At 39.0% G+C, this 16,257-nt stretch overlaps 2 protein-coding genes across 5 annotated transcripts in view; both read right to left on the bottom strand.

Annotated features, from left to right (window-relative positions):
• The window catches only part of zmp:0000001168 (signal-induced proliferation-associated protein 1), a 32,793-nt gene extending 31,399 nt beyond the window's left edge, over nt 1-1,394 (bottom strand). For 2 of the 4 annotated variants that reach the window (XM_056397018.1, XM_056397019.1), the window contains exon 1: nt 1,066-1,394. The gene's annotated coding sequence lies outside the window, so the exon portion shown is untranslated. The remainder of the gene's footprint in view (nt 1-1,065) is intronic. The other 2 variants (XM_056397017.1, XM_056397016.1) reach the window with 2 other exon arrangements.
• A 3,466-nt stretch (nt 1,395-4,860) lies between these two features.
• On the bottom strand, nt 4,861-14,592 carry kat5a (K(lysine) acetyltransferase 5a). Its single transcript, XM_056398003.1, has 16 exons — nt 14,562-14,592; nt 14,414-14,480; nt 13,087-13,155; nt 12,842-12,978; nt 12,152-12,220; nt 11,885-12,067; nt 11,148-11,318; nt 10,983-11,057; nt 9,361-9,423; nt 8,804-9,052; nt 8,621-8,710; nt 8,384-8,524; nt 8,179-8,272; nt 7,918-8,077; nt 7,729-7,810; nt 4,861-6,693 (listed from the first exon to the last, which is right to left on the bottom strand). Exons 1-16 carry the CDS (start codon nt 14,589-14,591, stop codon nt 6,559-6,561), a joined length of 1,815 nt encoding a protein of 604 aa, XP_056253978.1. The 5' UTR covers nt 14,592; the 3' UTR covers nt 4,861-6,558.
• Between the last annotated feature and the right edge of the window lie 1,665 nt (nt 14,593-16,257).

Genomic DNA, 16,257 nt, shown 5'->3' with positions numbered 1-16,257 from the left:
TCCCTGCCTTTCTTTTCCCTTCAGCAGCCTTATCCAGCCCCTGAAACCCAAACGTCTCGTAAACACACAGCCCCATCCCAAATTAGAGAGTGCAGTGGGGTGGTGAGGAGGGTGAGGAGGGTGAGGAGGGTGAGGAGGGGAGGGGGAGCCTGACTCCCGCATCCCTCATTTTCTCTGCCACCTTGAAAACAACACCCCAATTCCGGTTGTGGCTCTCCATTCCATCATTGTCTGTGCACATCACATGCAGTGGTGTTACAATCCTCTTTATCCACACAAATCCCCTGCACACCCCCTGACTAATGGCTTTTTTAGTCTTTGAAAATATGTATCCAGAATAAATCCTACTCCTCTTTTTGTTCCTGCATCTCCTCATCCCTCTGTCTCTCTTTCATTCTCTCAGTGTCCCTCCATCCATCCATCCCTCCCCTCCCCTCTCCTTCTCCCTCCACCTTGCCCTCATCTCTGAGTCCTGCTGCCACAAGCGCTCTACAGCAAGGTTTCAGCAAGGTTTGTCAGAGGCTCCTTCACAATGTCATAACACTGTTTTTAGGACAATCTTGCCTGGTTGCAGAGTACACAATGGAGAGAGACAGGAAAGATGATGGTGTGGGGGGTGAGTGTCGGGAGATGAGGAGGGGAGGCGTTGGATGGGGGTGGGGGTGGGGGGGTGGGGGTGGCGGTAGGGGGGGGGTGGAATGCGACAAAGGTTGCGAGCTGGATTCAAACCTACAATGTTGCGTGTAAATGCTATGCACAGGGCACCCGAACTCACTGAGTAAAATGCATTTTTAAAGAGCTGACAACAACACAATGGGCAGAGAGGCAGAGGGAGGGCAAGCTGGATGATGATATGATAATGCCAAGCCGTTATTTCACATCCTCCATCGCTTTCATACAATGTCCCTGCTTGGATTGTGTGAGCATATGCATGCCTATACAGAGGTATGTGGCATACACGGTGTGCAGATCCATCCGTCTGAATTCATTATCACCAGAAAGAGGACACGGGGGGACTGGAATGTGAATTTCTCAATAATCTCGGTACAGAAAGAAAAGGCTTACCTCCACATTTCAGCTCTGCTCGACCCTGCCTTGTTTCATCCTGTTCCTCTCTGCCGACTCCCTCCCCTTCTCTCCCCATGACAGCATTTTTCTGCTATCTATCTCCACGGTGAGGCTCTTTCTCCTCCTCCTTCAGTTCCTCCTGTCTGCTGTTCTCTTCCTCTCTCCAAAAATAAAATGAACCAGCACAACACACACACTTCCCGATCTCTGTGTCTACCGGCTCCTCTATTCTGTTGTTAAAGTCAAGAGGCAGGTTGATTTGTGCTGTCCTCCTCCCTCTTTCTCCCTCTCGCTCTGGTTCTATTCCATTCACATCACACTGAAGCCAACCCCCTCTTTCTCCTCCTCCCTCTCTCTCTCTCTCTCTCTCTCACACTCACACACACACACACACTCACGCAAACACACACACGGCTTTACCCGGCCTCTCTCTCCTCCCCCCTCCTCAGCTCCTCGTCAGAAAGAGGTTGAGGCAGCGACGGACAGTACTGGCCGAGCTCTCTATGTCTTAAACTGTAATTCAACATGCTTCACTGGCAAAAGCGTGAATTTAAAAATTTACTGAATCCATTGCTCAGGATCCTCAAATAACACCATGACGTGCACAACCAGAAATGTGGCAGAATACATGCTGATGCAATGCTGTATCAATTCCTCAATCTTATATTCAAACTAATCTCTTTGCTAGATTAATATATTCATGGAAAGAGGCACTTGTAATATCAAACACACACTAATTTAAAGTCTCATTCTTCTGAGCCAAAACTGACATTTCTGCACAAGAGAGATAAAGGCTGGAGAGCCAACTCAGGGGCAAAGGTGAAAATGGCTGTGTATGTGTGTTTGTGTGTGACTGTCTGTTTATTTGTAGGGACCTCTGTGTACTCCCCAAACGTAGTCAGTGTGGGTTGAAACCATAACAAACAATCAACCTGCTTAAGAACAATGAGAGCGCGGGAGGATAACAACACAGCTCGCCTTTTCCTTCCCCATCAGCCACTGCACCGTCTTTAAAAACACATACCTGTGAAATCGGATAAACCGTACAATGATGCTTGGGAGAGAAGGAGATGAATCATGCTGCTTAACCTCCACTGCAGCACAGCCAAGTGTCCAGCACCATCCCCCTAATTACTGGATGGAGTCTCGTCCTGGCCGTACCATATGGCTGTGTGTGTTACCAGGTCAGCGGCTCTGGTCTGGGGTTGGGGGCGGGGGCAGGGAGGAGGAGGAGAAGCCTACGTTGTTGGTGATGTGTCTTGAAGAGATAAGAAAAATAAAAACAGAGGCACTAGTTGATAGTAGCCGAACAGTTTTTCTTAAAAACAAGCAAGACATCAGTGTGTGTTCATCGCTGAGCAGGAGGTGTTTTTGGAGTTTGCTGCTTGATCCAATGTTTTATTCTGAAAGACGAGTAAAAGAAGCCATACAAATATCTATTCAGTATCTCACATTCACATACAGGTGAATTAGAAATCTCAAATATTCAGACGAAGTGAGAAGTCACATATATATTTATATTTATCATATATATATATATATATATATATATATATATATATATATATATATATATATATATATATATATATATATATATAGTCTGGAGGACTAAATAATTGCAATAAAATCCAAATATTACTATTTTTAAATGTCAGATTGGTCAAAGATTATATGACTGTCTGATACTATTGATGCAATCTGCACATTATTTACTAGGGAGTAATCACACCATCACAAATCACCTATAAATCAAACCAGAGGTCATTTTGGAAACAAAACAGCTCCACAACAATCAGTGCTACAGTGACACCATGTGGAAATGTTCCACTTAGACTCTTGCAATGCTTGAAGCTGTAAAATTTTGCCCTACTTATCACACATTATGAATCATGAGACACATGCTGGCTCAATGAAACAATGACAGAAAATGAGCTCTCCTCAATTGTCAGTGCAGGAAAGATTAACATTTAGTCTTAAAATTGAAGCCAAAAAATTGAACAACCAAAAAGCCAGAATGCTTCTGAATCACCAGTCCTCAATTTCCATGAGTGATTCCTAGATCATATCTTTCCCACCTCAGTAATAGCTGTTAATGGATCTGTGCAGTGGCTTCAACCCAACAACAGTGCACATTAAGGCTGAAACTAACAATTATTTTCATTACCCAATGAATCTACTGATTATCTTCTCGATTAGATGATTAATTGTTTTGTCTATAAAATGGCAATCACCATTTCCTAGGACCCACTGTGACATATTCATTTTTTAACCAACAAAACAAAAACAAAAAGATATTCAATATAACATTTTTAAAAAAGCAGTGAATCAGCGCATTAAGAAGCTGAAACCAGAGAATAACTGGAATTGCTTAAAAATTGACTCAAAAAATTAATACATTTTCAAAATACTTGCTTTTTTGTTGATCAACTAATCAATGGATCCACTAATTGTTTAGGCTCTGGTGCACATAGAACATTTTCTGTGTGAGTTTTTATCAGAGTATAAACACCTGAAGCCAGAATATAAAGGCCCTGGATCTCAGAGGTCCAGATGAGACAGAATCTGCCACCAGTCAGGAATCAGGATGAGGAAATGTACTAGAAGTCAGGAAGACTGCCCAAATGACTAATGTGGCGAGGATATTAGATTAGTGTGAAATTCCTCTCTGTCCTCATGGGGGCTGGTGTGGCTCTGCCAGGTGCAGAAAGAAAATGGGTGTGATGTGATGTTTGGGAGAGGCTTAACCAGAGCTACAGTGCAAAAATCTGTCAGAACAGAGAGGCTGAGAATTCAATCCTGAAAATTAAACAGCACCAGGCCTCAGCACTGCACACTCACTTTAAGCAGATCATTGCAGTGGTGCTGCTGAGGAAACGTGTCTATGCAAATAGAAACTAAATAAAAAAACCCAAAAAAAAAACAGATCGTATGTCTCCAGCAGATACGATGGTATTAAAGGTTTAACACAACACGTGGTTATGAGAGCGATGCAGGCCGATACTGACGGTCAACTCTTTGACTACCTTGCCCTATCCAGCTGTAGAGGTGTGTGTCAACAGCAGCGTTGAATCATTGTAGGAAAAAATACCATTATCCTACTCACGACGCTGCCTTTAGGCTACCTCCACAGCTTGAGATCATATTTTCAGTTATTTAATCTTGTAGCCTGGGTTACCATATTTGATCCAGTGCAGGTGTCCATTTGTTGTTCAGATTTACTCAGTGCTGTAATCGAATCACAATGGTCAGGTCGCACTATTACATTTAGCTTTAAACAATCATCCCTCATGCCTGATCTTAGCCTGTGGTTTGAACTTTGTTAATGCAATTTGCCCACAGGAAATGTATGATGCTGCCCCCTGGTGGACAAACCATATACAAACTCAGTGAAACTCCAGCTAGTATTTATCACTGGCCACATTTTGTGTTATAAATTGTCTTTCTCTAAAAATAAATTTCTTAATTTTTGATGTAAACGGAAAATATTGAATTCGAGACACATATAAGCAACTTTCCAGATCTTTCCAATTTTACAGACTATACGAGCATTGTGTTCTGTTTCACGTGAATCTTTGTATCGCCACACATTGATTTTAGCAGTCAGGTAATGCCACAGAACTGTGCAGGTATCAGTATTAACTTGTCTACACTAATGTTAGTGACACACATCAAACTTCACCAGCGCTGAAAATTGTTTTAACTGGTTCTCATGTCTCATGCCAATAAAAATATTATATAATGACAAGGTAAGACCCACTTTTACAGTCATACATTAAAGACACCTTTAGGGATTTTAAGATGTTTTTTTAATCAATTCAACAAGCTTCTCATATCAAATGTTCAAATCATACTCTCAACTGTGTTTCACATAAAGATATACTAAATTTCAACAAGCTAAATTAAACATCCTTTGTGACATGTAAACATAAAAACACAGACTGAAAGTAAGACATCACTCTTAAGGTCTTTTCCTGTTAATATTGTGAGTCCTGTTAGTTTACATTAAGTAAAAAAGAAAGACAACTGTATACAAAATTTACATTCCTCTAACAGTTCAACATGGCTTCTGTCTTGTCTTTTTTTTTCTTTTTTTCTTTTTACAATCAGGTTCAGTATGTACAATTACAGGGAACATATGCGGAGGATTGATTTGTCTCATTGCACACTGTGGACAGATGATCATGACAGGTTATCTGAAAGAAGAAATATTCACCTGAATGATCACAAACAAGAGCACAAATGCTTTAAACTATTTCAAATATACAGAAGTGAAAAACAGTGCTACTGTTGTAAAAGGTAAACTGACCGTGTTGGTTCTTTAAGCAATGTTACAACTGTAGGTTTCAATGTCTTGTTTAGATTTTTTTCATCTGCTTCCAAATAGTTCTGTGTTTATTTTATATACACTTTAAACAAGTGAGCCATATTTGACTTCTACTCAACACTGACAGTAACCTGAAGCCTATAGCAGGGAACTACTTGCACATTTCTGCTCTCCCCGTTAGTTGAGAGAGATTCAAATTCAGGCACTCGAGGAGAATCACAATAAACAGAAAAATACTATCTGTATGTTGAGGTGAGAATTTGAATGGGCAGGTACCCAACCCCCAAAACAGAACTGAATTTTAATTCCTTGTATATTTCCCTGTTTACACAGAAACACCACCTTAGAAAGTAGAAAGTGGAGACTAAATCATGGAGTGTTTTTTCAGACATTATTTGTCTTATTGTCTAACGAGTGCTACAAATCTAGTACATTTTCCATCAACTGAAGTTTCTTAAATATGAGTTGTATGAAAAACTAAAGTGATTTTTCTGGATAAAGTCAAACAAGGAATTCTGTAGGATTACATTTACAAAGAACCTTTCTGTGATACATAAATGAATCTGATGACAACATAGCAATTGTACTTCTTCTGGCAGATACAAATAATGTAGACAAAAACACACACGGTTATGTTTGTGACCGCCAAAGCAGAAAAGGAAAACTTTCCTTGTTGAATTTAAGGAAAAGAAAATCTTGTTTGTGGAGACCAGGAAATCAACTGTGGAAATCTTTTTTTTTTTAATCTATAAAACCACCGTCTTGTTTACATTAGGTTGTCTGTACAGTTGCTATTTTAAGCTTTAATTTACACTATTAAACAGGCACCATAATCCACTTTGAACACTCCGTTTTGGTCATAAACCTCATCTTTTACACAGTAGAAGTTTGTGTGCTTGTTTCTGGAGGTTTTTGGTGGCGTCACTGTCTCTCTGTCTGTCCAAGTTTGAGTGTTTTTTATATTCACAATATATAATGAATTTTCACAATAAAAGCTTACTCTTGTCAAGTGACAGTTTAAGTTCATTGTTTGGGTCTGGTTTCAAAAAGGTTTCCAGGTTCTTGATGAGACAGCTTGATTACAACCATTATCTAATCCACTGCTTGCATCAAGTGTGCGATCTGGCAGTTGGGGAGGGTATTCTGTGAACCAGGCTGGGACTCTACCACTTGCCCCTCTTGCTCCAGTCTTTGGGTGTGAAGTGAAGGCATTTAGGATCTATGCGCAAGTGTCTCTTCTGCATTGCTCTTTCATGGCCCTCCACAATGTCCTCTGAAAGAGTCAGGATGTACTGACCCTAGATCCAAGAGAGGAGACAAAGTCATTTCACATTCTCTAAAGCATACTGCAAACCATCTGAGAGTAAGCATAGCTAATTTAATCAATTACTGATGGAAGTTTTTAAATAACATTTTATCCATGATCACACTATCATCAACCAAACCCATCAGTCAAATCGTAACTCTCTCCACTTGAATTTAGCAGATTTTTTAAAAACCCCTTTCCTCACAATCATCAGTTTAAAAACAATGCAAGGCTGTGTTCTCATCTGGCATTAACATATGTCTTGGGTGATACGATCACAAGTGGACTGCTCTAAGTACATCACTTCACATCTGGCATAAGAATGCATCTCCAGGGACTTTGATTTAAAAGACTATACATTTTTTGCATCCCATCTTGGAGCTCCAGTGCTGCTTTATGATGGGAATCGAAAAAAATGGATTTAGAGACACCTCCGAGTTTGTTAAAACTGAGTTGAGGGAAACTGTTTTTCATTGCAGAGACGAAGACTATCATAAAATATTGCAGATGATATGTTAATATTCTTCAGTGGGAATGATTGTGGTGTAGATGAAAAGACCTCAGCTGAACAGGTCTAATCGTGGTTGTGAGTTTTTTGAAGATATGGTGGTTGTAGTCTTAAGTTTTTTTTTTTTTTTTAAATCATCAAATCATTACCATCAGTATTACTGGGCAGGCTTATGCCATCACAATTTTAGGTCTGTAACTAACATATCTGTGTCTTTTCTGTGTGATGCATATTTTTGTATTTTATCTTCCAATTACTACCAGGTATGTTTTGTCTCTGGCTGTTTAATAAATATGTTCAGAAAAATAATGCATAATAAATTGCAAGATTTCACCACTTTAACATTCACTAAGGAAATACAAGTCTCGTAAATGATGCATGACTGTGGTCACTCCTTCAAACAAAATTTACCAACTTTTGTACTTTTTTTATTTTCATTCAAGTTAAGCATTGTAGATCAGATCAGAAAATTAGGACGACTGGTCGTCAGTCACCTTACACGCAGCGTTGGTTTCTCACCTTGTAATAGTTGATTAGGTTGAGGTACTGGAGTGTTGAAATTACATCTTCTTTCTTTACACTTGTGATCTCACTGATCTCACTGAGGGTACGAAAAAAAAGCCGAACAAAGAGAGAATGAATGATTACATTTCTATTCTGGAAATGATTGTTGGAAGTTGATTAAATGTTGAGATGTTAGACACATACTTGATGGTAATCTGCGGCCTCTCTCCATTGTCAGGTTTAAGGTCCATGAGAATTTCCAAGATGGTCTGGGACCAGTAGGAGCGATAGGACAAAAGACCAAGGTCAGAAAGCGGCTTCTCAGGAGTTCCCGTCTTCCCTTCGACCTTGGACAGTTCGTAACCTGACAAATACACAAAGTGAGCAGATAATTAGCACAGGTGAGGTAAAAAAAAAAATCAAATATACAAATATTTACTGAACATGAGCAACAATGACACTCACTAAACTCAATGAGCAGTTTGCCATAGCCTCTCCGCTGGTAGGGAGGCAGGGTCAGGATGCAGGCAACATTATAGTCTTCAGTTGACTCTTTTTCCTGCACACAGAAGACAAAAATTAAGTTTAGTTTTAGGAACCCCTGATTAGATAGAGCTGTGATGAGTAGACTGTACATATACACTGTGCCAGTAGTTCAACATGTGTGTACCTTAGAGAAGTAGCCCACTATGTGGAAGCCTTTGGAGTCATACTCCGTCATTACATAGAAGAGGAAGGGGTCTGTGTCATAGTACAAGGTTTTGTGATCCAGGAAACACTTAGCAAGTAAACACAGGTTCTGGGAATAAGTCTGGAAAAATATGATAGACATATATAAATCAAAAACAAAATAAAAACAGTCAATGTTGTAAAAATGTTGAGGAGAGAAAAATATCCCATCACTGACTTTGTTTTTCCTGCCGTCAATCTCAAAGAATGAGATGGTGCCTTTGCGGTAGATCTCGTTGCCTGGAGGATGTCTCAGATTACACTTTGTCTGTCAAAGATGATGATAGACACAAGAGGATGAGAACAATCTAAAAAGCCAGAGATCAAGATCTTAAGCTGGTGACATATTGAGGATTTTTACCAAATGCCTCTGGAGACACTTCAGGCTTTTGAGGTACTTGAGGCAGAATTCACAGAGGTAGAGGATGGGCAATGTGGTGAGTTCCTGTGGGTACGGTGAGAAGTACCAGGGCTTTAGTCTGTGACGTCCTAGCTCTATACATTCTATGTTTTTCATCCGGGTAACGATGTCGTCATGGCTGCGGTCGGACACCAGACTGCCTGTCATGCGGGGAGCAGATGGGATGCCATCCGAACTGTCCTGAGAATCCTGGTGGTAAACAATGTGGACATAGACACATTAGACACTCCTGCTGCAATTATTTTTAAATAGTGAAAAATTGTGTTAAAACAAAAAGCTACTAAATTAAATGGAGCATATATATTTATTTTATGCACTTTTACATATTTAGATTTCTGTAAGTAACTTGTATAATCACAATGGTGGAACACGTTACCAAAAGGATTAAACCTGGGTCTGAGGTAAGTAACACCTCTGTTTTATTGGACCCATTAAGGCAGAGCTGAATTTGGACAGCAACACACAATCAACGGGCAATAATAGGAAATAAAACAGACCTCTGGTGGTGGTAGAAAGACACTGGCACTTTGAGGGTTGTTATACTGCAAAACCTTTATCATCTAGCAGAAAAAGACACAAAAACACGGGCTTGTGGAAACTAAAGAGGGGAATAAAATAATTCTTATTTACACTGAACAGTTTAGTTAAGGGTTGCCAGATTGAAAGAACGTCAGTGTAACATTTGTAGTTTTAGTACATTCCAGGGAGGGTTCATCAGTAGCCAACCAGCAATACTGGCAATCATAGGCAGGGATAGAAATGTCACACAATGAATGAAGAGTGAGGAAAAGAGCAAAGGCAAACGTTAAATCAATTATTTCAAGTGGGTTTGACAGACTACTTTGTTTTATATGACAAACCCACTGGCCACTGTCATCTGAGATGATGTGAGAACGTAGGAGGTCAGCTGCAGCAACTGTAATTCAACACAACAGCTGAGCTGCTAATGTGAGTACCTTGACGGAGTAAATACAAACTCTGACCTGCTAGGTTTGGGCAAATCTTTTTTTCAGTGTGTATAACTGCATGTGTGTAATCTAAATAGGCCTTGTTATATTCAGCTCTTCTGCTGGGTTACGTAACCAACCTTTTAAAAACAAAGAACATACATTTTAAATGATTTTGTCCAAAGATCATAAACATTTTGAAATACAAATTACAAATCTGGGATATTCATATAATAAGATGAATTTAGAGTAATACTTTTTTTTGTATAATATGCTTGCAAATGACTAATCAAAAAGAGACTCCTCACTGTACAGTTGCAAAAAGTAATTTGGTCACACCACTGAATGTCAACATATGGCAAACAAAAAGCCAATACAAATCAACTAAATGTCACATGGAAATTACACATAAGACTGAAAATCTTGTAGAAAATAACCATTCAAAGAGTGGATGTTGAAAAAGAAAAACATTTGGTCCCCAATACTTGCTGGTATGTTATAGGTCAGTATGTTTCTTTCTGTTAGGCTGAAATGTATGATTCAATAACCAAACAACATTACAACTAAAGCAAGGTCCTGACCAAGTAGATTTAGGCTCATGTGTAACAAAACAGCAGGGTGTTGTGGCGTATAATGTCCTGCTTTATATCCCATGATAAAATTAAACATTAAAAGTATTAACTGGCAAATATTTTTGTCAACATTCACATACACTTGTGGTTTTTAAGGATGGTTATAAAGAAAAGAGAATGATGAAAAATGAAATGGGAAGACCTCTTAAGAGAGAAAAGAAAAGAATAATTAGAGGATGGCAAAGCATTCATGTGAGAAACATTTTTTACTTTTCTTACTTTTATAAAAAAAATTCTATTAGTTTTCAGAGACACGCTTTTGGAAGAGAAGCTAATGCCACAGGCAATATGTGTTGTAGTTTTGGCTTTAATATTTGTATGTATGATAAAGACATTTAAATGTTACTTGACCAAGGTATAGAATTTCAATTCTGAGAATGCAACCAGAGGAAAGGTGTATAATGTATTTTTAATTGACATAGTTCAAAATGAAATAAAATCATGCATCTATATAACCAAAAATGAGGATGAGGACACTCTGACATTTAAAATAAGAAAATAATAACCCAAGTGTAAAAGAATTATAATCAAGTTACATACCTCGTCAGTACCCCCACAATTAGCTTTCCTCTTCCTCCCGGGCTGAGAGGGGATGAGTCGTCGGGCAGTGCCGTTCTGTAATTACACAGACATGAGAAATTAGTCATTAGCCAATGATAAAAGATTTCAACTCAAACATTTAAGAATCGAGAGGATGTCCTTTACTGTTGTGAGCGAAGAGAGCTGGTCATGGTCTTCACGGGACTTAAAGGTGTTGGTCTCCCTCACAGCAGGAAAAACAGATGCCTGAGAGGCTTCAGCTGAACTTGGCAGGGAGGGCACGGGGGTGGCCGGGGATACCTGAGTCGCCAAGGGGACGGTTTCTACTTTCCTTTTCTGCAGCAGACAAACGTTATTAGACATGTTGCTTAAAACACACACAGGCCACCACTCTACTTTTGTTTCCAAACAATATTATTTGATTTCAGCCAGACCAGAGACATGAGGTAAAATATTAAAATTACAACCAATGTGATGATTAAAAGCTGGGTGCTCTAGCCTAGTTTATAAAGGAGTGCCATCTTAATATTACCAGCAGTTTGTTCACTGATAGAGCCAGGTTAAACTAGTCCAATGTAAATTATACCGCATTTAAACCTGGTATTAAGATGCAATGGACACAGATTAGCTATAACATATGTATATTCAAAAGATGTAAACAAAATATGTATTAAAAAGTAAGTTAACAAGTTTTCTTTTCCCCCCTCCTAAAATGCCAACTAGCAAACATCAACAACTTTTCACTTTTTTCTCTGCTGTGCCATTTAACATGTTAGCTGCTTCAGTGTATATGATTTTTATACATTTCATTCAATGTCTGCAAATAATCAAAGTTCAGAAAATAATCAATCTTCAGCACTACTACACAAGAGATTACAACATAGAAAAATCATGCGAGCTACCTTTAAAGATTTGAGGCTGAAATGCGGCTTGACAAGTCCAGTACGTACACCTGACAAACATTTGGATACACTGTGTGTTAAATCACTTCCAGATTTGATCTGCACGACTGGATCATCATCTTCTTTTATTGTGTCATGGTTGTTTATATCTGGATTTCCATGCAGTTCAGCATGGCCCGACAGCTGTATGATCATACAAGATGCACGTTAACACCAGGTTTAAACAAGGTCTCAGTGATTTCTGGAATGGGTAAATTCAACTTGTACCGGTGTGGGTAGGGTTTTGCCTCTGGAGGGAGCTGTGGCAGATTGTAGGTTGAGATCTAGACTCTTCCTCTGAATTGAACAGAAAGGAAGAGAAAGACAGGGGGGGGGGGGGGGGGGGGGGGGGGGTTTAACTCACATTCATTTTAACCCTTGGGTTAATACTGTATAACAAATTATTATTCAGTGAACACACAATCTAACTAGCATCTTCAATAATAAAACATTCCTTTAAAATAAACAGTTTCTTTGATGAAGTGGGAATACAAAAATGTAAGAATGAAGAATATCTAAGAATAACAATGTTTCTTAAAAATGAGAGTTCCCTATAGCACCTACTCCTTAAATGTTTTTTGTAAAATTATTATTATTATTATTATATCATTATTATTATTATTATTATTATTGTTATATGTCAGGTCTGGGTTAAATATAAGAAGAATCAAATGTATATATTCCTGTGCCCATAAGGCAAACACATCATATATTCTGTTGGTAGATTTGAACAATTCATGCAAAAAATAGCATAACTAGTATTACTTGGAGCCAAGCAATCTAGGATATAAAATGTTGGCTCAAATTATATAAAGTTGTGATTTCACAACAGTGAAATTATATTGCCAAACCTGACTGTATTCATGTGATGTTTGAGGGTGCAAGATAAACATCTGGTGGTATAACATGTAAGCTTACCACTTCTCTCTCTGGAGAACTGGGACGGGAGCCTGGAAGACCATTCTTGGTTGGTGTCTTAGCTTCTTTCTTAGGGAACTGAAGCTTCTTCATGTCCAGCCTGTCCGCTGTGACCCACTCATCCAGACGCTTGTTGACTTTTAACACAAGCAATTTTACACAAACAAGAAAAGATTTGCTGTGACGTTTCTGTGCAACATAATTCAATTCAAAATTACCCAAGAAGGGACACAAATTATACTCACAGTCGATGTAGTGAACATAGTAGAGCTTTCTCCCAGAGACTTCTTTCACACTCAGAATTTCAGCCAATGCTGTACGAAAAGCAGAGAGGTCATTAACATTATAGATTTACCATCATTCTTAAGAACTGACAACAGACATTGTGGTTTAAAGACTGTGCGGTTTCCACTAAACTACTATCACTAGTAATGTAAAATGATTAGCCAATTAACCGATTTGTGGACCAATGGAAAATCAATCACAAAAAAACCCATTTGTTGGTTCCGGCTTCTCAAATGTGACAAACTGTTGTTTCACTCCGTTTTAAATTATTTTACATCAAGTATCTATTGGGTTTCAGACTGTTGTTCAGACAAAACGAATAATTTAAAGTCTTTGGTCAGCTTTTAGCTCTGGAAAATTTTGATGGCCATTATTCACGATCACTGACTTCTTGTAGAGTAAACTATTATTTTAAGCATTAGTTGCAGCATTAAGATAATTCTGCATCATGAGATGATTAAAAAAGCATGAGAAAAACTATCACCTATCTAAATGCTACACAAGTTGTTTATGTACCTCTTGTCTTTAATTTACATATTGAGCAAGAATGGACAGTTTACCTCCTCCAACCTCTAATATCACTTTGATAAGTAATAATCAAAGATGGGAACATCTATTTTTTCAATACTCATGCAGACACACACAATCTCTAAAAGGGGTGGTGAATAGTTTCAAGCTTCAGAATTTAGCGAAACGCTTTGGAAACCACTGGCCAAGACCCGCTTGGAAGTGAGGTTAAAAATGTCATAGAATATGTGCATACATGCGGAAATGTCATGATAGTAACGCTGCCTTAATGAGCTTTGCGAAGCTCAACAAAAACATAAAGCTAAGTGTCAGTCTGATTTTGGTTGGTATTATGCTGGTATTATTTACTTTTCTCCTTTACTATCCTCTCAAAACAAGTAGGATCAACCACAAACGCTTTGGTCCAAACTTGGCATTTATAAGTGAGTCAGTTTGTATTCAGACAGACAGCTATGTGCCTGAACATCTGATTCAGATTTGTAAACAACAACCTGGTATCATATGTATTTTTCCCAATAAAATGCATTTTTATAAAAACGTCCCCAGGATGAGGCTGGTTAACTTCTTATTGGTTGTAACACTGTTTTAGTCAACATTCAAATTAAATTCATTCATGGTGTACACCTGCATGGGACCCTTCTGAGTGTGGCGTTTACGGTGCTTTAACCAGAGGCCGAAGCGTACGTTCACAACAGCTGAGGTTCGCTACTTAGCATTAGCATTAGCTTAGCACTGAAAAAACAACCGGACAATACTTACGCCATTCGTCCTCGTGTTCTTGGTTTTTACGAAGAACGGGGAGGCGACAGCCCTCAACAATCTCGACCTGTCGAAAAATAATGTGTTAATTTCCGCACAGAAACCGGTCAATGTCTCTAATATAAAATAGCATCTTTCGAAAACATACCGACGATGCGTTGTCCGCCATTTTCGTCATCTGTGAGAGCAGCAGCAGCAACAGCAGCAGCAGGGTGTTGTGGGAAAATGCCGGTCCTCGTCAAAGATGAAATAAAGACCAAGATGAAGCTGTGATGAGCGGAAATCGGAAAACCAACCCGGAAAAGACTAGGAACGAAACAGCCATAGCATCTGAACTTTTATTTCAGTTTGTTAGGTAGGTTTTAGTTTGGCTATTAGTTGTCTGAACTTTGCCGAACATCCAGCGGGTTTACTGTGAATAACTTAAGGTAATGAACATTTCAAAACACTTACAAAACCCTTGTAAGGTATTAAAGTGTTAAGTGTTTAATTTCACTTACAAATGTCTTCAATATTTTTTCTAGGCTGCAATTGGCAGTAACATTACTTCCCAAAGTATTACTCATACGCACCTCTGACCCTTTGTGGACCTCAGGTAAATATGTCATTTTTTTAATTGATCCACCCATCAATCAATAATATTGTCAATCATATTGTTTAACAATTATACAGCCGGGAAGTGACTGAAAATTATTTGATATAAACAGGTATTAAATTACATTCTTTGTGGTCTTAAAAATATTCGATTTAGTGAATCCATTTTAATTGCAGTTTAGTGATAATCATTTCAATGTCAAATTGTCCAACTTGGGACAAATGGAAACTGACAGCGATAACCATTATGCTGGCAAAACTGCATTAATACAGTGGTGTAATACAGATGACTTGCATTACACCACTGTCCAAGTCCAAGATATAGTACCTTTATCTTTTGCTGAAAACTATTGTCATTTTAAGATGAGGTTTGTACATGCTCTGTCAGCTGGGTTTTGCTGCTGGTAAACTTTGATGAGACAATCAATGCCCAACCTGGTAGGAGCCCAGTGAAATAGTGGCTAGCTCAGCCAGTCAGTTTACTACATTCACCTTTGAGACACATCTGCGTGCCAAGACTTTCAGTGATCAACTTCATCCTCCAGGGTCACTAACTGCTGTACATGACTAGATCTGCAGCAGCTTTGTGGCTCCCACAACTTCCTCCTATGGCTTTGCTCCTGTACTATTTGTACTAGCATCTTGGGTGAAATCTGTCTCGTGTCCCATTCTCTAGTCACTTGCCAGGAGCAGAGAGTGGCTGTGGCTCTGGTGGAACTTAAACTTTCTCTTCAGAAAGATGACTGTCATTTTTTCTGAAAATGACAACACTGTTGAACAGGCAGCCAAGAGAACTGGCCCATTCAAATCTGGGTCAACTCCTTATGGTCTTGCTGCTGAGACTAAGAGGATAAAGTAAGCCCCTTCACATAGCGGCAATTATTCAGAATGCACGAACACTATATTCAGGGCTTACAGAGTTTTCTGGAGTATTGTAAGAGCAGCTAAAGGCATCAGCCCTCAGGCGTGATCTCTACAAGACATGTCATCTTCTCTGGAATTGACCCTGTCCTAGACCCTATTTCAGAGACCTGACCTGAGGTCTGTAGGTGGTTTCAGAACAGAACTGTCAACATTTGGAGCTTCTCTCTACAAGACATTGTAGATAATAATGATGTGATAATAAATGTAGCTTTTGGTGAGGGCTTTGATTTTGTGTAGGCCAATGGTAACAGCTGTCCTCTTTGCCCAGATGTGTGTTAGAATAGGAGCCTAAGAGTCTCCTCTCTCAACCTGAAGGCTAGCTCACT

Source organism: Seriola aureovittata, chromosome 15 (genome assembly GCF_021018895.1).
Source record: "Seriola aureovittata isolate HTS-2021-v1 ecotype China chromosome 15, ASM2101889v1, whole genome shotgun sequence".
NCBI lineage: Eukaryota > Metazoa > Chordata > Actinopteri > Carangiformes > Carangidae > Seriola > Seriola aureovittata.
The sequence above is the reverse complement of the archived record's forward strand: the minus strand, read 5'-3'. Positions and strand labels throughout refer to the sequence as shown.

Excerpts from the sequence above, each read along its gene's own strand:
- kat5a (XM_056398003.1), bottom strand. The coding sequence starts at position 14,591 with ATGACGAAAATGGCGGACAACGCATCGTCG. Across the intron at positions 12,979-13,086 it reads CTATGTTCACTACATCGACT|TCAACAAGCGTCTGGATGAG; the intron begins GTGAGTATAATT and ends TTGTGTTAAAAG. Across the intron at positions 12,068-12,151 it reads GCAAAACCCTACCCACACCG|CTGTCGGGCCATGCTGAACT; the intron begins GTACAAGTTGAA and ends ATGATCATACAG.